General features: G+C 39.9%; 1 protein-coding gene across 1 annotated transcript; it reads left to right on the forward strand.

Moving 5' to 3' along the window:
* The first annotated feature begins 13,594 nt into the window (after positions 1–13,594).
* On the forward strand, positions 13,595–19,790 carry LOC135473192 (acid-sensing ion channel 1-like). The gene is made up of 5 exons (XM_064753035.1): positions 13,595–13,885; positions 13,993–14,091; positions 14,386–14,545; positions 18,025–18,181; positions 19,724–19,790. Exons 1-5 carry the CDS (start codon positions 13,595–13,597, stop codon positions 19,788–19,790), a joined length of 774 nt encoding a protein of 257 aa, XP_064609105.1.
* The last annotated feature ends 3,188 nt before the right edge of the window (positions 19,791–22,978 follow it).

Consider the following 22,978-nt stretch of genomic DNA (forward strand, 5'->3'; position numbering starts at 1 on the left):
CAGAATAGAGTGGAAAGGGTGGGAAACGTTTGAAGTGAAGGAATATAAAAGCCAGAATAGAATGGGAAGGGTGGGAAACGTTTGAAGTGAAGGAATATAAAGACAGAATAGAGAGGGAAGGGTGGGAAACGTTTGAGGTGAAGGAATATAAAATGTAGAATAGAATGGGAAGGCTGGAAAACGTTTGAAGTGAAGGAATATAAAACACAGAACAGAGTGGTAAATGATTGAGAGACAAATCCTCAGGTCAGGCCATAGGTTAATTCATCGATCAGTTAAGAGCTTATTAATACTCTGACTTTGATTGAATTTGAGATGTTAATTGCGCACAGGTGCGAACAACTTAGCCATGCAGTTCATTTATTTTATTTATTTGATTATTTTTGTACGTCACACTAAATAATATTTCACTTATTCGTTTAATAGTCTGCAAAGTTTCAACGTTACACATAGACTAAACCATAAACTTGCCAGAGGGCGTAATGGGGATACAGTAGATGTATTAAGCAGATACAGTGCGCTGAGAGCGTAATGGAGATACGGTATATGCATTGAGCAGATACAATGCGCTGAGAGCGTAATGGAAATACAGTATATGCATTGAGCAGATACAATGCGCTGAAGGCGTAATGGGGATACAGTAGATGTAGTGAGCAGATACAATGCGCTGAGGGCGTAATGGGGATACAGTAGATGTATTGAGCAGATACAATGCGCTGAGAGCGTAATGGGGATACAGTAGATGTAATGAGCAGATTCAATGTGCTGAGGGCGTAATGGGGATACAGTAGATGTATTGCAAAATCCTTCCTCTCAGCGTTAACTTTCTTCAAAAATAAAGGACGCGCGTGAGCACGTGCCTATCTGTTAACATACAAATGTTACTATCAAACGGGACTTCGCCTTACAAGAATTGTGCGTCGCGAATTGTGCTATTTCCCTATTGTGTTTAATAGAAATGTTACATCCCCTTTATTAACTTGTGCATATGGTAGTGAGCTATTTTTCTCCAACTAAGGTTACATGAATCACAATTCACATTGCCTTAATTGCTCACATTAATTTTATATGTTTTACCATATCTACTATGCAGGGTAACTAGTGTATATAGTTAGTTAATAGAAAGACGTCGAAGATTGAATAGCCAATCATGGCTTTGATTATTCTTTGCTACTGGTGATTACATATGTAGTGGCACTCTAAATCCCGCCAAAGTTCAGTTGTCGGCGGCACAGCGGACAGACAGGACATACTTTGTCATTCTGGACTGTAAGAAGCTATTATCATTTCCCATCCATCCACCTCTGAGGACTAGTGGCTTTCTTTCCGGCGTACTTCTACTGATATTGACATATTGTTATTTGGCTTTGGGTAAAGTTGTTTGCTTGTGTATGTGTTGTTCTATTTCAGGCGGCGGTTTTCTTTGGTAACTGGTAACTTTTAAAGGCACTGATAACAGTGTGGTATACTTGTCTTCGAAAAAACACAGTGAGCATTTAGGGTCTGCCAGAGTAATAACATTGGGGACAGTTCTGTTGGAGTGTGTGCATTGATTGTCTGCCTATGTCAACCCCAGTGGACAGTCTGTGCATATAATCTAACCTATAGGTATCAGTTTGGCCTTTTTTGTAATAATTTGAATTGTCCACGGTCGTGTGGTTACCTGAGATGGGGAATTCAAATGGGGAGTCTGCCGGAGTTTTACCCCAGGGAATCCAGTAGGGCTGGCGCGTCAGCGCAATTTTTCCGACAGCCAGTAATAGGTTTTGTGAATCCCAAATAAGCCTATTACAAGCATTGTTGGTTTTTATCAGAATGCAGCCGTGGCCATTACTTCCATATCTGATGTGTTCAGCGTTTCCTAAATTTACTCTATAATGCCAGTTATGCGGATAATGTTGTAATGTGGAATACAATTGCACTAGCATTCTATATAGCTTGTAGGTTGAAAAGTGCACGCATGACCTTTAATGTACTCAGACCATTTTATTGTTTTATGTGCTTGTGTGCGCATGTGCCAATTATCTTGTTATTGATTTGACTTTTATACCTAAACGTTTTGGGTCATTTGTAAACATCTTTTTATCGGATGACAGTACATGAAAGTTTACTCTGGGTATATGCTGTTTGTATTGAGCTTAGCTAGTGAAAGTGTTAATTTTGCTATTTAAATTCTACTTTTTACTTTTAATTGCAACATTTATATATTAAGCATTATTTTTCACGATACCAGCGTGTTATCCCTCGGGCGATATTCTGTTACAAATATCACTCACAAGATCAAATTACAATTGTTTGAAAAACATTATGTCATTCATTTTGTTTAATGGCTTGCACCAACTTCTGCAACGCTCTGAAAGGTTCTGTCTTTCAGACTTTAACATTTATCTGCCGTGTACTCTGCGTTTTACTGTCCGGACAGAAAAGGGCATAAAACATACGCCTTGCAACCCATGGAAAACTTGCTACGTTCAAATGACATTTCCGTGAGTTATAAAATCACGAAACGCACAATTCATAAGCCATGGGTATCAAATGGTCTAACAAAACATGTCTCCATAAAGAATAAATTATACAGAAAACAAGTGCATCCTACACGTAGGAACGTACACATATGAAACACAGATCATACGGATGTAAACTCAACCACCGAAATTTCCTGAAAAATATGCTTTGAACATAAATTCAACGCAGTGTGATATTAAAGGGACATGGAAAGTACTTAGCCAGATTAAAGTAAAAACAAAATCTCTTCGTGACGTATTTGATATAAACAACAGGAACGTATCAGACAGGTAATCCATGGCTGGCAAAGGTTGTGAATATATATATATATATATATATATATATATATATCTCCAGATGGTACATCTTATCTGGACCTACTAGTAGATTTGTGCACAACCAAAACGTTTTTCTCTCGCAGATTTTACAAGAGGGATAGTTTCAATTTTGACATTGTAAATTTTTATTACTTGGATAGCAAGACTCTAATGTGCCCGGCATATGGCGTGAACATATCTTCACCTTGTAGCATTTGTTAGATTCTGTGTGTTATGTAAGAATTTCAATCAACGTCAGAAGTTATTGCTGCAAATATCAGTGTGTGTCAAGTTTATTTCATGGAACACCTTCACTCTAAGTTTCTTAAGTTTTACAATGAGTAAAATTGCCTTGTAAGGAAATATGAACAGAGCGCCCAGAATCTCCGGCACTCTGCTTCATAATTGTATCTTATTCCGCAGGACCAGGGACCAGGGGCGGTATATTCATCGTATTGAATTAGATCGCCATGTTGGATATATGAACATTTGCAATCAAAGCGCAACTGAGATACATATTTTGTTATCGACAACTTATATTCTTTAGCTAATCGACATGTTATCTAACTATTTCTAATCTAAATTTCTAACCTAATTTTTCTAATTTAACTGAAATGTTATCCAGCATGTCCGAGGTTTCAGAGATGCATGCCAAATTGCGAGGGCGTGTACTTGCTCATTCAACGTTCTGTAAGTGAAACGTTCTGGGGACGGCGTTATATTAAACACGAATCAGACAAACAAATAGACTGACTTGAAATAAATATCAGTAGCAGAATGTATTGATCAAGTCTCTTTGGAGGACAATTAATCACGTACTGACTCGATGGAAACACTTTTATGACCAACCCGTTTTGTTATTACTGATTTTGTACAAATAGAACTAAGTGATTTACCGGCATGAGTAAACAAGGCTGGCATCTCATGACGGTCACGTGGGATCTTAATGGCCAAGGTAATCAAAATCGCTGCTTTGACAAATACCCCAGTTGGAAACGGTGCAGAATGCAAGACATTTAATGTTTTTTATGATACATAAGCTAGTTTTGTTTGCTACGATTTCGATACCACATCTCCATATTAACAATACACCTTTATTGTTTGAAGACAGTCGCTCTTGCGGACTGGAACGAGTGTGTTGTACTGGTGATATGATTGGTACACTGGTGGATGTCCCTCGTTGCCACATGTAATGTTAGCGGGCAAAGCATCAAGCTCTACCTAGTCTTATTGAACGACACTGGGGTAAACGTGAAAAGACCGCGTACACCCCATGAACACGAGTACACACTTTCGAATTTCGGAAATATTAGTTAATCATAGCCTCTTCATCTTTTCCCAACTACATTTGAAAGCAGAATATCGATAACGAACGAGAGCATTCGCGTACAGTTCAGCAAATGCAGGTGATAAATATTCATTTCCGGAAAGCTGACTCCATTTTGCTAGGATTTGTATGAGATCATTCATCCGGAGAGTTAAGAAAGGTTCTCCGTCAGTGCCTTTGTCCCAACCCTCTTCGATATGCCAAAGCAGAGACATTATTGCGCGATACTGATTCAATATCGAAATATTTTAGAAAAGCTAATGGCTAGAGCATGTGAGCTCTATTGATAACACACTGCTATGGGCAGTTTATTTACACTCTAAAAATGTTGCAGGTCTCACTCGTACAAGTGAAGCTGTTCGATCACGCTTATCTTCAGTGACCATTTGGACAAAGCTCTGGAATTACTGCCATGGTGTTATGGTGTTAGAAGCTGTCTCAGGCTACGTTTGCTTGTCGCTTGACTTTGGCGCCACTGTTCAGGATGAAAACCGATGAGGTGAAATCAACTAAAGTGGACAGCTGGGTGGATCAAGTCAAAGACTTTTCCCCAGAAAAACGGAACCAGAAACTAAGCCTGTTCCAAGAATTCTCTCAAAATGCAACGGTACATGAACTTCGCCACACCTTTCAGCATGGTCTGAAAACGACAAAATTATAGATTCTGCGGATTTTATTTCCAGAGTCACTATTTTACTTTATCCGTATTTTATGTGCAGTAAATTAGGTGGAAGGTTGATAAACGACTACAATCTTGAATGACAATCATCCGTGGTTTAATCCATAATAATACTTAAAATGTGCATTCATTCATTCATTCAAAAGAGCGAAAGTCAAAAATGTTATACAGTGGCTATATTTCACCCACCTGGTCGAGAATGTTTCAAGAATTCTTTCTTTATAAGCTAATATGAAAAGAAATAAGCGAATTTCATCGTTCAGCTTCTTCAAACAGATTAATTTAAAAGCTAGATTAGACGCTTAAAAGCCTTTGGCTGGCCTTTTTGGATTAACTTGATGTTTCTTTTAAACTGAAGCTATTCTACTATCTGTTTTTGTCTGCATAATCCCGAATCCACAGAGCCAAGCCCCCCTTATATTAATAATGCTCTTGGGGAGTTCTCTAAGCTATTACTTGAGTAGTAAAATGCTTATTAATAGTCCACGCAGATATATAAAATCCCCAAACACTATCAAAACATTTTTTTTATTTGCATTCATGGCCTTTTAAAATCCTTGATTAGAAATTCCAATTTCTCTGTTGGTGTTTCGCGACGTAGGCTAAACGAATCATACATTTGAAACGGAATCAGAGCTTATACATAAATAACAAAATAAAGACGAGATGCATTTTAATTATCGTTTGCCTTGTACATGTTCATGCATTCTAACAAGTCTTTAAAATGTGGTTGGCTTTTACAGCGTTCAGTTTTGAATGGTTATTTCAAATACTTAATCATGCCCATTCACACCTCCATCGACCCATACATCTCTCAATCAATCGATCAATTACTAAATCAACAAACAATCAACACGACCAATCAGTCGATCAGTCAATAAACCAACCGATATTCAAGGAACCGATCAACAAATCCCTCAACCTATAAATCAATCGATGAATGAATGAATGAATGAATCAATCAATCAATCAATCAAATGAACCAATGTAGAAAGTAACTGCAAAACAACAACACTGGATGTTGTTTGTCGGTTTTGTGGTTTGTCAGTTTGTCAACAATCAATCAACGAATAAACCAAGAAATCAATCAATCAACCAACATACCTACCCATTAATCAATCAACCAACCAATTAATCTCAATCAGTCAGTAAATTAATCAATTGACCAATCAATCAGTCAACCGAACGCCCACCAAAGAAATGAATCAAACAGTCAAGCAATATTTCGCTTTTTTCGTTCTCGGCATGTCGTCGGGTTTGTAATATATGGTCTTCTACGAGGAAAATACGACCAGCCCATTAGCCTATGCCTATTGCCTAAGCCTGCCGATTATGTGGGAGCTGATGACGGGAATAATTGGTTCACGGACAAATATGCAATGTACATAATGATATCTTTTACTGGAGCTGACCACAACTGGGGCATGTTAGAAATATTCCTGAATTATATGAACGATTTTGTGCCTGTGTTATAAACCTTCCAAGAGTATGTGGCCACAGCTGTATGAAGTAAACTGTGTGCCTCCATCCACAGATGTCCCAGATTTCCCATGGTACATGTGTAGCTGCCCTGTCTGACTGGGGTGCAAACTTCCTGAACCGGGAAACCTGCAAAAGAGGTTTTGCAGAATCAGCTATGCTATTTTCAACCCCAGAGAAGATGTTGTGTGCCATGCATTGTAATGCAATGAACCTTATGAGTTTCATTACTCTGCTAGACTTAGAATATATTTATTTATTTGATTGGTGTTTTACGCCGTACTCAAGAATATTTCACTTATACGACGGCGGCTCTAGACTTAGAAGCTGTCTTGTTTATGGCTGCAACAACTGAATTGTTGTCGCAATGAAAAATTATCTTCTTATTTAAGAAATAATGTTCGCGTCAGAGTAGTCTAACGGTAGTTTTACATGAAATCGATGTGGAAGAGTTTATATTTTAGGTCGAAGGCGAATTCATAAACACTGGGTAACGAATGTTGAAATAATGGAACACTTCAGTTTACATTTTCAATTCAATATCAATTTCTCAGCATATGCTGATAAATAACAAAACAATAAAAACATCACAGATATGTGTTTATGCTTATTATAAGTAAGCAAATAAATATATTATTATTTATGTGTTGAAGGTATCATGAGGATAAATATGATTTGCGTTTATTGTATTGTGAAATACAATGGATGGCTATCATAATTTAAATTTGTAATGACGCAATCTGTACAAAGTTATACGTATATTAAGCCAGCCCCGTGCACATGTTTCACTCAGCGCGCCGTACCAGTTACTTAAAATATACAGGTCACACTCATGCATAAAGGTCACATGATGTACCAAATTTGAAGATTTGCACTGGGAGTGGCGTGACTGACATGGGAGTATTTTCACTCAACGGCATTTTCACTTTCAGCATTTTCTGATAACACACTTGATGCATGCAGGATAATGCTGATTTCACGGCGTTTTGAAACGGACGGTTTGGTGACATAACTCCGTACAGTGGATTCATTGCGGTGGCCTGTCAAAGACATAACGTCCATCACAGAAACCCCACCATGAGTAAGAACTGTGGCTGTAGTAGCCCGGACGCAGTGATTCGTGTACCGGCGGCTAAGATTTGCATCGCGGGAAGTATCAGAGATCATGGATCCGATCTTTTTTTAGACCCATTGGTTGATTGCCATACCATGGTTTGTGGTCAACTGGGACGTTTAGGAGAGGCCGCTGAAAGAAAAATTGGGAGGAAGAATTATCAGGTCCGTAAGTAAAAAAAAAATTTTTCGTGAAACCATTATTATCTCTTTTGTGTAGCATTCAAACGTCCCTATGGACTTTAAATTATCTGTAACCTGATACTTTTCTTCGTTAAAATAAACGTTCGCTCCGACAGAAAAAATAGCCATTTTGTTTCTTTGTTTATATTTGTCGTCTGCTGTATTCAATGTAAACAACAACCTCTATCCACCCATAGAACTACAATAGACCCGTCCAGAAGTCAAACGCTTCTGTCTCGTGATGGGGGGTATCTAACAACTCAAATAATGTGCACTTGGCATAGCGCCAAGCAGTGCGTTGTATGTAATAAAAAGGAATCGAAGGGTAATAGAATTGAGAGTAATTTTCCCCACATGATGATAGCAAGAGCTATTGGAAAGGTTTCCAGAAGCCTGATACCCCTGGAGATCTCTGTGTCATCCCATTCCTGTGGCCAAGCACCACACATCCAATGTTCCGTGTAATAAGAGGCAAAAGTGTATAGCTGTAGGCTGTGATTTGATAACCAAAATCTCTCCAAGAAATATGAAGTATCATCAAAATTAAGAAAGGGAGTTTTGCCATATCTGTAAATCTTTACGCATTCCTGTGGTTACCCCTATGAAATGATGCTTCTTCTTGACATGCGATGTTGTATGTAGTAATCGTCTGCAGAATGGCCTATCCGGTTTTACAGCGCGACAGGCAAAATTAAGCGACCCAAGTAATGACTGGCGCTCCTTTGATAGGAGTTTGTTGCAACAAAGGTAAGGCTGTATATCTGCACCGAACAGCGCGTTTGTTTTCAGGCAGCTTCATTTGATTGCACTCTGTATCTAATTCCAAGCCCCAAAACACTAATTTTTTTGATGGCCCTTCAGTCTTTTCATGTGCTATTGGTATACCTAATGAATAACAAATCTGCGTAAAACTATCAAGTATATCTTGGCAAGTTACTTTTGATTCACCAATGAACAGGAAGTCATCCAGGTATTTTAGTACCCCTTTGTATTGACATACCTGTCTGACTTGGTGTGCTATAAACGTGCTGAATTTCTCACAGGTGGCACAGGAACACCCCACTGGAAGGGTCTTATCATAAAAGAACTTACCTTGGAATGTAAACCCAAGCTGGTTATGTTATTTTTCTTGCGGGTGAATCCGATTTGCTATACTCTTAGGTTAGGAAATGGGGGTGAGTTAAAGGGGCCTGCTATTCCATTTTGATTAATTTCTTTGTCTATTGTCTGTTTCGCTAAATCAAGATTTTGCTTAACTGAAAGTAAATTTCTTTTATCTGTTGGAGCCCATATGCCATGATAATGTATTGGAAAACCAAACTTAAAACCATTCAACAAATACTCAGCATCCTCGTTGCCTGGGCAATCCTTAAGCTGAATTTCCAACTCGTCCACTTTGACTGGTGTGAGAGCCAGCTCGAAAAGCTGCTTACCTGAGAGTGGGGTTTGATTATTACCATGGTTAACCTTTAAAACATTTTGGTTCTGGGTGGCCCATTACACCACAAAACTGACATGCATGTCGGTATCGACATTTGGCAATGTTGCAATTACCCTCATTGTAGACCTATCAAACTTTAGAGTTATAAAGATTCCCGGCAGCTTTTTTTTGCAGCCTGTCTATCCTGGGTTTGCGACAACATTGCCATTATCCAATGTTCACCACCCCATGACGAAATAGGACTGTTAGCCATTCTCCACCTAAATTGTTTATCCTATTTTGTCCACACAAAATTACCATGACGAGACGCTGTAGTGCTAATGGTGTTATTTTCAGCTTTTCTCTAGCTTTGGTTGGATGACGCTCAGTATAAACATCCATGTAAATGATGAATGCTGTGAGCCGTGTGTCAAGGTCTGGTATGGGTTTAGCAACCAGCTTAGGTTGCATAACGGCTTTTCTCTCGGATATACGAAAGTTTAGAGAAAAAGATGGCTCAACCCTATCTTTGCTAGATTTCACAAATTATATGGCCAACTCAATGATTTGCGCTTTTCAATTTTTTTTTTCGTGTTTTCTAGAATTTGTGAACTGAGGTGAATCTGATATACTAAGTCGTGAGGCGGGCTCATACATTACCGCAGTGTCTCCCTCTTACCTGACTGTGGTCATCCTGCACTTCGGAGCTACGAACTCCATGTCTCCCCAAAACGCCTGAAATAAAATCAACGTTAGACACAAGTAGTAACACAGTTTGGAATGTTTAATGCAAATTTATCCTTTTTTAAAATTTCAGTATGTTCACTTGAGCCGGAAATGTTTTGTGGGCTTGCTAGGAACCACTACTGCTTACGTCGGTTTGGTAATTTTGGATACCAGTATTAACGTTCGGGTTACTTATTGATCGCAGCCTGTTGACGTGGGCTGTAACATGGAACTTAACTCGAACGCATTGATGGCTTCAGTAAACGCGTAATTATCCGACACCACCACAGTACTCTTACCTGACGTACCAATATTTCCATTGTCAAATGACGAACTTGCTGGCTGGTGTTGCTCGAAGCCGGCCACGTTGTTCCCGACCAACCGGTACTGTTGTTGGCGACGCTATCGCAGATAAGTTTGTAAAGGAGATGGGATAACAACTAGTTCACCAAGGAGAACGGATGCCTGTCTCTGCGGCTGTTATGGATATGTCCATGTGCATGATCTAGATCCACAATTTCATTGTGACCCAAGGGCACTTGATGTAGTGGCAAGTACAAGAGTCAATTAAAGTCGTATGTGTTGCAGTATTCGGTCGTCGGTTGTATGTCATTATGCTAAGCCCGCAGACCTAAACAGCGGCCTCTGTACGTTGACAGATGGTTGAGCTCACGTGTGACGCTTCCTGGCCGGAGGAGTTCGGGACATTGCTGGAAGACTAAATGCCCAACCATGTCCTTCTTCCTTAAGATGTAATAATGCTTGATACGCATGACGAAATATTTACATAACCGACAAGTTGTGGTGCAACCCAGTGAGCTGGGGTCAAAAAGGGAGATCACTCTATTTTAAGTTACCTTTGTCAGGACAGAGTTGTCTCTCATTACAGCCTGGCTCAAGATAATAAGTGCTCAGCCTGGATATCACACACAAATATCACTTGTAACCATGCCCCAGATCTAGGTCAAACGATCACCCGGTTATAGTCAAGGTGGTAAAATCTAATCTCATTGCAAGCAAAATAAACACATATCAGTTAATATCAATACTTCCAATAATATCCACAATAATTTGAAAGGCGTGTACATAACTGTCTTCATGATTCCTGGAAACATTTTAGATATTAGATAAGAATTAATCTGGGTTTCGTATTTGTAAATCAATTGATAATAGACATATAGTTGGATCTGTTATGCTTGATTTTAAAAAAGCCTTTGATATGGTAAACCATTCAATCATATTAAATAAGTTAAAAGTGTATAAGCTACATAACACAAAATGGAGATTCTTTAGGTCTCATTCCCAGAACAGAAAAGGTGTAATTAGTGTAGCAAGAATGGCTTCAGGGGAGATGACAATAGAAACAGGTGTTCCACAAGGCTCAATTCTGGGACCACTACTTTTCATCATGTATATCAACGATTTTCCATAATATATTACATGTAATACTTTTCATGTTGAGAAGTTTGCTGATGACACAACTATCCATTGTAGTGCTAAAACCGTCACGGAAATTGAGACAGTTTTGAACGCAAGAGTGCTTGGAACAGATTAGAATATCTAATGAAAACAACAACGTCTCTTCCTTTTTTAAAATTATTTCAACCAGTAAATTAATATATGTAGTGATGTGTTATTGACTGTTTTCTTGTTTTTAAAAAACGAAACTGTATATACTGTTAGTACTTGTTTAATCTTCAGGTATCGTAATAGAGAGCCTCTGGGAAGAGCAAATTTTGACAGAGCTAGCCTACCCTCTTTAAATAAAGGTTTAATTCATTCAAATATGCCTTGAGCAAGGCATTTAACACTAATCATCTATCAATCAGTCGATCAATCAATCAATTAATTAATCAATCAGATATGAAGGCTGTGGCAACGCATATAGATTTACAGGTATAGAATTTTTCTTTGATTGGCAAGGGAGCACGCCAGCTCTTTTCAGTTCTTGGGGGAGGCGAATCAAGCAAATAAATAGATTGACTTGTAATTAAATTTAAGAAGCCGAATGTATTGTTCAGATCTCCTTGGAAGACAATCAATCACGTGCTCACCCGTTGGAAACATTTTTATGACCAACCAGTTTTGTTAATACTTGCAAACAGCACTAAGTGATTTACCTGGGTGAGTAAATATGGCTCAGAAGTCGCGACGGTGAAGTGGGAACTTAATGACTAAGGTCATCAAAACCCGCTGCATTGACAAATACCAGAGGTGAAAACAGAGATTTTAAGGTCATTACGATAAAAACCTGCTTTTGTTTGATATGATTTCGACACCACATCTCTCCATTCACAATGCATGTTTCTTGCTTGAGTACACTCGGTTTTGACGGAAGCAAATGTAGATTACGAGAACAAAAGCGAGTTATATTGTTCACATCTCGTACGCTTTTAGGTGCTTTATTCGAGAGTATTTGCCAAAACCAAATCAAATCAGTCTACGGACAACGGAGCTACACACTCATGCAAAAACACAGTTATTAATCATCGGTGGGAGTTTTACGGTATAATCTGGATATATGACCTCAATTATTAGGAAATTTGAAAAGATAAAGGAAGTTTCATTCACACATCGTCAAACAGATATTTCTATTTAAAGAAAACAGCGCATTTTGCAATACACTGTTTTCTAGTTACGCCATTATGGCAACAGACTGGCATGCAAGTGCAAAATCTCGTTGCCACTTTACTGCTACTTTCCTGTCTTATTATTGGTATTTAGATAAAACTAATGGTAGAATATCATTATGTTAGCAACATATGGCAACCAAATCCAACCAAGGGCATACCTCAGAAGATAATTCTAAGTTTTCGGTGCCCTCGATCAGTAAAACGGATGTTAAACAAACTAACAAAAAGGGGGGCTATTTACTGTGTTCATTAGTAGAATTAAGGTGACAATGCAGCCGCTGTGAGTCCAACTCCTATTGGTTTCCTCTCCTGTCCTTCGTGGGAACGTCTGTCATCAACCTGGTGGTCGTAGGTTTTTACGGTTTCCGCCGTCGTATAAATAAAATATTCCTGAGTGCTACACCGATCAAAAAATCACCAATCAAATAAATAAGTAAATTTAGGGGATAAGAATCGTATGGTAGCTGTCTTCACGAAGGCAGTAGTGTGCTGTCCAACTTTTCTAAATATGAGCGTCATGTCCGACATTCGTATACCATTCGTAGTCTGTATAGGACGTTCCAAGTCGATAATCGCTAGATCCATTTCCAAAGCAACGTTTAACACTAGCTCCCAAAGAAATTATACAAACAGAAAATAAAGCCGGCTTTCTTGGGTGTGTCATGTTTTCTATAGGTCTTTTGATTACATTTGTCCTATAACTATTATGTTTTTCAAATATTAAAGCTGGTAGATTGCTCGAATTTTTAAGATCGCCAAAAACCGTTGTGTTCACGGTTCACGGTTCAAGGTTCCCCCTTTTCCCGATCAACAAATAAATCAATGAATAAAGAAACGTGTTAATCAATCAATCAACCAATCTATCAATCTCAATCAGTCAGTCAATCAATCGATCATTCAACCGATCGACCAACCAACAAAACAATCAATCAGTGAACCAACAAATCATATTTTGCTTCATTTTTTTCGTTACAGTGGTTTTTGGTGCGTGGCTTTTCTCGGCATGTTGTCGGGTTTGTTATATACGGTCTTCTCCCAGGTTGTTGTCATACTGGAGTACCCGACCATAACACAGCAGAGCGTGAAATTTACGGCTGGCCTGCCCTTTCCGGCCGTCACACTCTGTAGTTTAAACCAATTCCGGAAGTCTGTGGTTGGCGACGATCCGGTTATACGTCCGATAACTGGAGCGATCCTATTTGGAATTATACAATGGATCAGAAAGCGGTTGAGGAAATGGAGTTGTACTTGGAATACATAGGTCATCCCCTTGTGGAAACTCTCACGTTTTGTTCTTGGCACAACAAGATCTACGAATGTAAGGATATTTTCAAAGTGCAGAAGACGGACTTCGGTAAATGTTTCACGTTCAATGGGCGGGAGCAGAATTCAACTCCCAGGTACTCGAGACACAAGGGCAGCATGTACGGCCTCACAGTCGTAGCCAACATCATGCAGAACGAGTACATTCTGGGAGCTGACAATGACGTGGCCGGACTTAGGGTGAGTCTCATTTGATGATGTTCAATACAATTTCAAATTTTCAAAAGACTACTTTTCAAAATTTGGGTAGCAGATTTGTGTGTGTACCATGGTTTTGTGATTGTCAGGTTTTACTGCATGACCCAGAAGAAACTCGGCTGGTAGAAGGAAGAAGGTTTAATGTGGCGCCGGGAAAAGCAACCAAAGGCTCTCTGAAACTTAAGCAGGTTAGAACTATACATATCCCATGTTTGTGATATGTCATATTTTACATAACTTTGCATACCTGAATATCGTTGATGTTCCATGGGCACTTACATGTGTAATAATACTAAAAAAGTTAAAAAAAACAATGATAGTTATTCCTAATTTTGTTTCTCGTGGTGAATTTAATATTAAATATTTTCATTTTTTAAACAAATCCCTATAGAGAGTCATGTTCAAATACATAACCGTTAACTGGGAAGTCCTTTCTGCACAACTGAAGACGTAACCTTACTTTGTGAATTCTTGATGTGCAGGTAAACTACCTGCCGCCGCCATATAAGTTACCGTTTGGGATGGTGTGCACAAATACTTCGGCGCCGGAGTTTCGGAATGTGCTGACGTTGTACGATCGCTATGACATCATGGCGTGTACGTCGGAATGTCGGTATCACTATATCTACAAAGCCTGTGGATGTAGGGCAATATTTGACAAAGGTAGACTCACAGTTGTACACGATCTATACTACTCCAGGAGCATTTTATTTATTTTTTTCATTTATTGATGATATTGGCGAAGCGGAAACAGATAAGTGGAAGCATACGTACTAGTAAGCTTCATGGCTTAAACGAAAAGACACCAAATAATATAATCTTGGATATTTTGGATGAATCCAAGAGGGTAGTTAGAGGCGGGAGGGGGAAATAACAGGCCTAAACATAGGATTTTTTTGGAACATAAAAAAAGCTACGTGGTGCTACTTAACCATTCAACTTTGACTTTGTTGTCTTAGCCAATCATAGGTTTTTTAGGCATGTAATCCAAAAGCTAGCTGAAATTTATTTGACATGAAGCTATAAAAGCTTTATCTGTTTGGTGGGGTAGAGGTAGCCTGCCTGACTGCAGAAACCCTTGTCTTAAGTGCAGCCAGTGGGGTAGTGGGGCTCTTTCTTATTACCTCCCAATTCAGTTTTATCTAGATGGGAGGAAAGTCACACTAATTATGAATCTGCAACTTAAGACAGAGACTAATTAGCGCTAATTAAAGATTTAATTGACATAAAACCTATAACATTGCGATGTAAAATGTTGAGCATGGTGCAAATAGAAAGAATCGCAAACTTCAGACAACATTATGTGGTGGAAAGGTCACTTAAGAGGTGGTCAAAGGTCAGCTTGCACCGAATGACCTTTGGTTCTACTTTAGTTAACAAAGATCCTACAGAACTGACTTAAGATCAACTTATGTGGTGAAAAAGTGATTAAAGACAAGGTCAATGGTCAATTTGCACTGAATGACCTTTCACTGGTGAGCAAATAGCCTACCTTGCCATATGGAGGTAGAATAGAATGCTTGTCGTAAAGCGACGACGTCACTCAATGTTTTGCACCGATACGCCACTCAATTTTCGTAATGACCTAACTGTGTATTAACACAGAGCCAAAAAAATTTGAAACTGGTGGAAAATTTTGAGTTTTCATCTCTCCATCAAAAATCATGAACTAGGACCAGCTAGTGTGGAAGAAGAATCACTTAAGATAGGTTCACTTGCGAATCTAGAGGGACAGGTGGGAGGACGGGACTATATTTTAACGCTATTAAACTATTTCACCAGGAAGCGCCACACTGTGCCATGCAAGGGAGCTGTTGGAATGTTACGTTTCAACATTTGGTGAGTTGGAAACGCCACACTGTGCCATGCAAGGGAGCTGTTGGAATGTTACGTTTCAACATTTGGTGAGTTGGAAACGCCACACTGTGCCATGCAAGGGAGCTGTTGGAATGTTACGTTTCAACATTTGGTGAGTTGGAAACACCACACTGTGCCATGCAAGGGAGCTGTTGGAATGTTACGTTTCAACATTTGGTGAGTTGGAAACGCCACACTGTGCCATGCAAGGGAGCTGTTGGAATGTTATGTTTCAACACTTGGTGAGTTGGAAACGCCACACTGTGCCATGCAAGGGAGCTGTTGGAATGTTATGTTTCAACATTTGGTGAGTTGGAAACGCCACACTGTGCCATGCAAGGGAGCTACTGGAATGCTACGTTCCAACATTTGGTGAGTTGGAAACGCCACACTGTGCCATGCAAGGGAGCTGTTGGAATGTTACGTTCCAACATTTGGTGAGTTGGAAACGCCACACTGTGCCATGCAAGGGAGCTGTTGGAATGTTATGTTTCAACACTTGGTGAGTTGGAAACACCACACTGTGCCATGCAAGGGAGCTGTTGGAATGTTATGTTTCAACATTTGGTGAGTTGGAAACGCCACACTGTGCCATGCAAGGGAGCTACTGGAATGCTACGTTCCAACATTTGGTGAGTTGGAAACGCCACACTGTGCCATGCAAGGGAGCTGTTGGAATGTTACGTTAAAACATTTGGTGAGTTCAACATTTTCCCATTTTACTAGACTGTTTAGTTATTACTACCAGAGAGGTAAAACTGTAGAGAAATGGCTTGTTTAACTCCCAAACAGTGATAACCCCACACAAGATCAAACAAAGAAACACGAACACAATTAGAAGGATTCACTACATATATTTCAATACTCTAATCTGAATAGTACAACCTACATACGGTATACAAAATAATGTAAATAACAAAATATAGTTTCTTACGGAGGTTACAGCTTTCACATTTCGGTAAAACACACGGTGTCTCAATGACAAGTCTCAGTCCACAAAAAATGGGTAAATCCAGAGTTCCTCATGAATTCCTCAGGGTGACAATTGGTATTCAAAGTACAACAGCAAATGGTTAAAACCAACTTCTGTTGGAGTCACAGTCTTCACTGGGCTACTGATTAGGTTTATGCAGGGCACTCAGTATCCAGTCCTCTGGACGTGTTTACAATAATTCATAGTCGATTCTAGAACTGACGGCCTGTTTACTATACAGAGATATCTCATACGTTTACAGTGGTTATCCAGAAAGATCGCTCGGACCAAATGTACTCTAACACAAGGCGTGCTTTTTACTTGTAAACGGCCCCCCAGATCTAAGCCAAACGTTCACTCGGTTGGTGTCAAGATGGTCGAATTCATTCACGGTACAAACAAGGAAATAAACAAATATTGGTGAAAATGACCTGAACACGGTGTTAAACCCAATCATCAGTCGTTCTGGCAATAAATCCATAAAACCATCAATCCATCATTTACTAAATCAACGAATCAATCCGAGATGAAGGCCGTGGCGGAACAGTTGAGATGCGTGTCTTTGATTCCTGGGACACGCGAGGTGTTGGTTGAGTCACACCTTCAGATAGGGACTTTCCGAGATTCCCCAGCCATTGTTTATGGAACGGTGTAAAATGGCGATTCTGTAGAGGTTTGAACAGTCCTTGTTCGGAAGCGTAGTCGCTTTAACTTAAGGGCAACCCCTCAGGGCCTGATGTACGTAGCTGTCACATTTTGGTGACTATCGTGATAAGACTTTTGATATGTTTTGGAGGTAGAAACTTTAAAAAACTGTGTACTTAGATTTATAGGTATAGATTTATTTTGATTTGTGGGCCTCAAATTCATTGAAATGTGGTTAAATGAGTTCCATGGCTCTGTATTCATGATCACAGAACATCAGTGTATCGGAAGTTCTCAATCAATACATTAACTGTTTAATTTGCTCAACGTAAGTGTGATAACTGTAAATCTCGACATGAAAGCGAAAGAGAATGCGTCAAAGTGGTTCCAGAACTGATGAGGGCATTTTGGAGTCACTGATTGATGGCATGTTTTAACAACGAACGTATAAATTGTTGTCAACGTAAATCCAAGAAACGTGCAAAGAAAGCGTGACAAAGTTATTTTTGGGTCATAGAATGTAATTGGTTACATTTGGTCATCCGCTAGGGGTGTGGATAACTTCGGAAGTGCTAATGCGAAGCGGTCGCCGGTAGACATGTTTACTTAACGTCATCTTTATGATACCATGTAATTTGTGTTGTAGATTATTTCATGACTGAGAACATCGCCTGGACGTGCGGCTGTCCAATCCCGTGTAAGACGAACATCTATGACGCAGAGGTTTCCATGGGTGATTATCCGTCCTCTGCTCTAATGGAGCAGATAGAAACCGTGCTCAACCTGACTTTAAGTGAGACAGAGTAAGTGAGTCAACCACAGCAATGGTCAAGGTCAAGACTGAGATACATTTTTTATATATTAATGCGAAATCTCGCTTCTCAACTCGAATTTGATGATCTTTGATCAAGATGATAGGACTGACACATGAACAAGCCAATCTCATTCTGTAGCGTTCTTTGGCCGCAGACGATTTTGATAGTTCATGCAATGCAAAATCCTGCTTACCAAACTGAATTTTGTGTTCAAATATGATAAGACATGTGAACACGTAATGCGAAATCACGCTTCTTCACATGAATTTTCTGAAAACAAAATGCTGGGACAGACACGTGAACACGAGTTTGATAACGTGTAAATTTCGCACTGAATGGTGATGTCGACTTACATGAATGTCACAATTTAACGCTTGCACCATCGCTGACAAATGGAACGTTATGTCATCTGCTGGTTTGTTTCCCCTTCTGTGGCTTCCTCGCACCTAGTGGAGATCACCCTATGCCTTACATCCAACATTTAATGGCCCTCCGCGGCCCAGTGGTTAGCGCTCTGGCACAGCACAATGATCCAGAAGCCTCTCACCAATGTAATTGCTGTGAGTTCAAGTCCAGCGCATGCTGGCTTCCTCTCCGATCACACGTGGGTAGGTTTGCCAGCGACCTGTGAATAGTCGTGGGTTTTCCAGGGCTCTGTCCGGTTTCCTCCCATGTACCGTAATGCTGGCTGCTGTGTATAAGTGAAATATTTTGGTGTGTATTACCAATCAAATAATTAAATAAATTTAGTATCATGTTTTTCTTTGCACGGATTCTAGTTACATAACGCAGTTTGGTATCCTCGACTACAGTCAAAAATTCCAGTCAAGTTTAATAAGGTTGTTTCTCGGTGACAAGTTCAAAAGTTTCAGTTATTACGAGACAATAACGGCCTAGTGTATCAAATTTGGCTACTGATTTATATGACACCCAAGCCCCTAAACTACTTGCTTGTTTGACGTGGCACCAAGGTGCCGATGTGTCAAAAAGCATTGATTATTACGGGTTTTTTTATTTATATATGTGATGTACACCGTTGTCAAGAACACTTCACTTAGACGACGGCAGTCAGCATTATGGTCAGATGAAATCTGGCAGACCCCAGGAAAAAGCCCCATCATCCGCAGGTTTTTACCAGACCTCCCCAAGTACGGCCGGCGAGGAATACAGCATTAGCAGAACTCACAGCGACCGCATCGGTGAGAGGCCCCTGGATCATTGAGCCTTGCTGGCACGCTAATAACCTCGGCCCTGGAGATGCGAGAATAACCTCACGTGCAAAATATGAGACTATAGTGTTTATTTACTTGGCACGGAAAAGAGATACGGACACACCTGAAACTCTGATGCATCAGATGATATTGCAATGAAGACGTACGCTTTTCACTAAGGTTTTGCATGTCACCTGGTGACCGTGCGCGTTATCTCTTAGAGGCTGGTCTAGAAATACAAATTTCGTTAGAACTGTTCTCTAGTGTGTCTGAATACCCTAGCACTTTAATACATTTAAACATCTTTTTATCTTCTCAGGTACCTTCGGGGGTCAGCTGGGGATTTTCATCGGCGCAAGTCTGTTGAGCATATTGGAGTTTCTTGAATTTGGATTGGAGATTATCTTTCTCAAAGTTTTGAGGGGAGGGAATAGAACACGGCTTCGGACTTAACGATTTACACGAGATTCACCATAAAGAGGAATTAGCGAGAAATTTGTAAAACATTTCTCCCGTGACTATTGGTGTGCCTATTGCTATTGCACAAAGCTCGCATGTTAAATTTTCGAGAAAATCGAAAGATTTATGAAATTCTTATTTTTGTGGCGATTATATGAAAACCACAAATCGAACGGGACTAATTCTTTGAAACTCATAATCCGGAGGCCAAGATATTCTCAGATATATTTTTTTTCGATCCAGTTATGCAGGTTTTAGTGTTAACCTACTTTTGCCCTACTTTCATTGGTCCACCGAAAGCTAACTTACATACGGAATAGATTTGTGTAAAGAAGTTTTAATCCCACCAAACTATAGTCACATGTACCAGATTTGAAGAAAATCGCTTCAGTGGTTCTGGAGAAGAAGACCCTTAATTTAATGTCAATAGGGTATCGCCCAGAGAGCTGACCCCTTAATAAGAATAATCCTGACAATTACAATAGGGTATTACCCAAAGGGCAGATCCCCTAATAAGGCTTTTCACACTTTTTTTGCATGCTTCCGTAATTCACGCCACCCATAAAAGAGATTTATAAGCAAGAACATCTCTGAGATCATACTCATCTGCTTGGACATGATCCTGCTTACTGAGATGATAGTCTTTCTGCTTAGACACGACCCTGCTTACTGAGATGATAGTCTTTCTGCTTGACACGACTCTGCTTTACTGCGATAATACTCATCTACTTGGGCATGACCCTGCTTACTGAGATAATACTCTTTCTGCTTGGACATGATCTGCTTGCTGAGATGATACTCATCTGCTTGGACATGACCCTGCTTATTGAAATGATACTCATCTGCTTGGTACATGATCCTGCTTACTGACAGGATACTCATCTGATTGGACACGACCCTGCTTACTGAGATAATAGTCTTTCTGTTTGAACATGACCCTGCTTACTGAGATAATACTCTTTCTGCTTGGACCCTGCTTATTGAAATGATACTCATCTGCTTGGACATGATCCTGCTTACTGAGATAATAGTCTTTCTGTTTTTGGACATGACCCTGCTTGCTGAGATGATACTCATCTGCTTGGACAAGACCCTGGCTACTGAGATGATATTCATTTGCTTGGACATGACCCTTGTTACTGAGACGATACTCATCTGCTTGGACACGACCCTGGTTACTGAAATGCTACTCATTTGCTTAGGCAGGGCCCTTGTTACTGAGATGATACTCATCTTCTATGACATGCCCGACAAAGAAACGTTTACGTTAAAAGTGACTGCTGTATGTTATGAAACGAAATATTCAGACCACTTACAAACATCCACTGAAGTTTGTTAAGAAAGCAAGTTATCCAGTACGTGATTATCATAATTGGCTTACAATGGGAACCAGCAGTTACAAATGGATCACATATCCCGCTACAGTTCAAATATTGCTTGTACCAGCGTTAAATATTGATGTCAAATAGGACACGACCAAATATACCTGCTAAACACCATGAGATATGACATTTCCTTTGACAAATGCTTATGGGACGTCAACAGGAAGGCATGAGTTAAAATAAACCTTCCCACGTACGGCCGTAGAGGAAGCCACCATGAGATAGACTTGAACTCACAGCGACCGCATTGGTGTGAGGCTCCTGGTTTATGACGCTGCGCTAACGCGCTACCCAGCTAAGCCACAGAGGCTAAATATAATATGAACATTAATAGCTTAACACGTACTAACGCTTTTCAGGTACAGCTTTTTAGTCCAAATGGTCAGAGAGTGTCAACAGTCAGGAAATTTGCTTTAGCATGGTTGACTGCTATGGTTGACAATAACAAAGTAGACTACACAATATGCCCCAGCACATCGTACCGGAGTCGCAAATATGTCAAAACAATGGTACAACAATGAGTCTGCCGTGCTATCAAAGGGCGGTGGATTACTCTGGACCCTCTTGTTTCCTCCTCTCCTGTACTTACTCACGCACCGCCCTGTCAGTGAAACGCTCTTGGGCGCGGCGGTATTGAACACGAATAAAACAATATAAATATACTGACTTGTAATTGATTATCAGTATCGGAATATATTGATTTGGTCTCTATTCATACTTATTTCATGCCAACATCGTTAAGAGATTTACCTGGGTGAATAAACATATCTGGCATCTCGTGACGGTCTCGCGGGAACTTAATGGCTGAGGTAATGAAAACCTCTGCATTGACAAATACCACTGAAGAAAATGGTACAGAATGTCAGAGATTTTTTTTTCATTACGACAGATAAGCTCCTTGTTTTTGCCATGATTTCAATACCACATCTTTACATGAACAATAGATGTTTCTTGTTTGAGTAGGCCTACACTTGCTCATGACGGAAACAATTATGGGAGTTGGAGGTTCACAGATTGTATCGATGTAGGATGGCGTAAATCAGGGGGGCAAGGTAAAATGATAGTGTAGCCATCTACACGAAGGCAGTAGGGTGTTAACGTTATCTAATGTCCATAGATTTACTGCTGTTCACTTTTGGTTACGCTTCCGTCTGTGATTTTAGCGGGCAATACTCTCTACTTGGACTTATTGAAAGGAAACCGGAAGCCCGTCTACACCCAAGGAACAGGAGTACACATTTCCAAATTTATGAAATATTTTGGTTAGTCATGCCCTCGTGATCTTTTTCAACCACATATGGAAGCAAAATATCGATAACAACCGAGAGCACGCCCTCCCACCCGGGTACACGTGATCTAACGGTTCAGTAAATGCCCGGAGAGTTAGTAAAGGTTCTCCTCCAATGCCTTTGTCCCAAGCCGCTTCGATATGTCAAAGCAGACTGAGATATTATTGGGGAATATTGATTTGACATTGAAATATTTAGAAAAGCTAATGGCCTTCAGAATGTGGGCCCTATTGATAATACAGAGCTATGGACAGTTTATCTATGCTTTAAAATGCTGCTGATCTCACTCCAATCGCACCAGCGAGGCGGTTCGATCACGCATATCTTCAATGACGAGATAAATTTGGACTAAGCTCTGCTAGTTTTGCCATGGTGTTATGGTGACGCTAGAAGCTGTCTCAGGCTACGTTTGCTTGTCGCTTGACTTTGGCACCACTGTTCAGG

This window comes from Liolophura sinensis, chromosome 8 (assembly GCF_032854445.1).
Source record: "Liolophura sinensis isolate JHLJ2023 chromosome 8, CUHK_Ljap_v2, whole genome shotgun sequence".
In the NCBI taxonomy this organism is placed as follows: domain Eukaryota; kingdom Metazoa; phylum Mollusca; class Polyplacophora; order Chitonida; family Chitonidae; genus Liolophura; species Liolophura sinensis.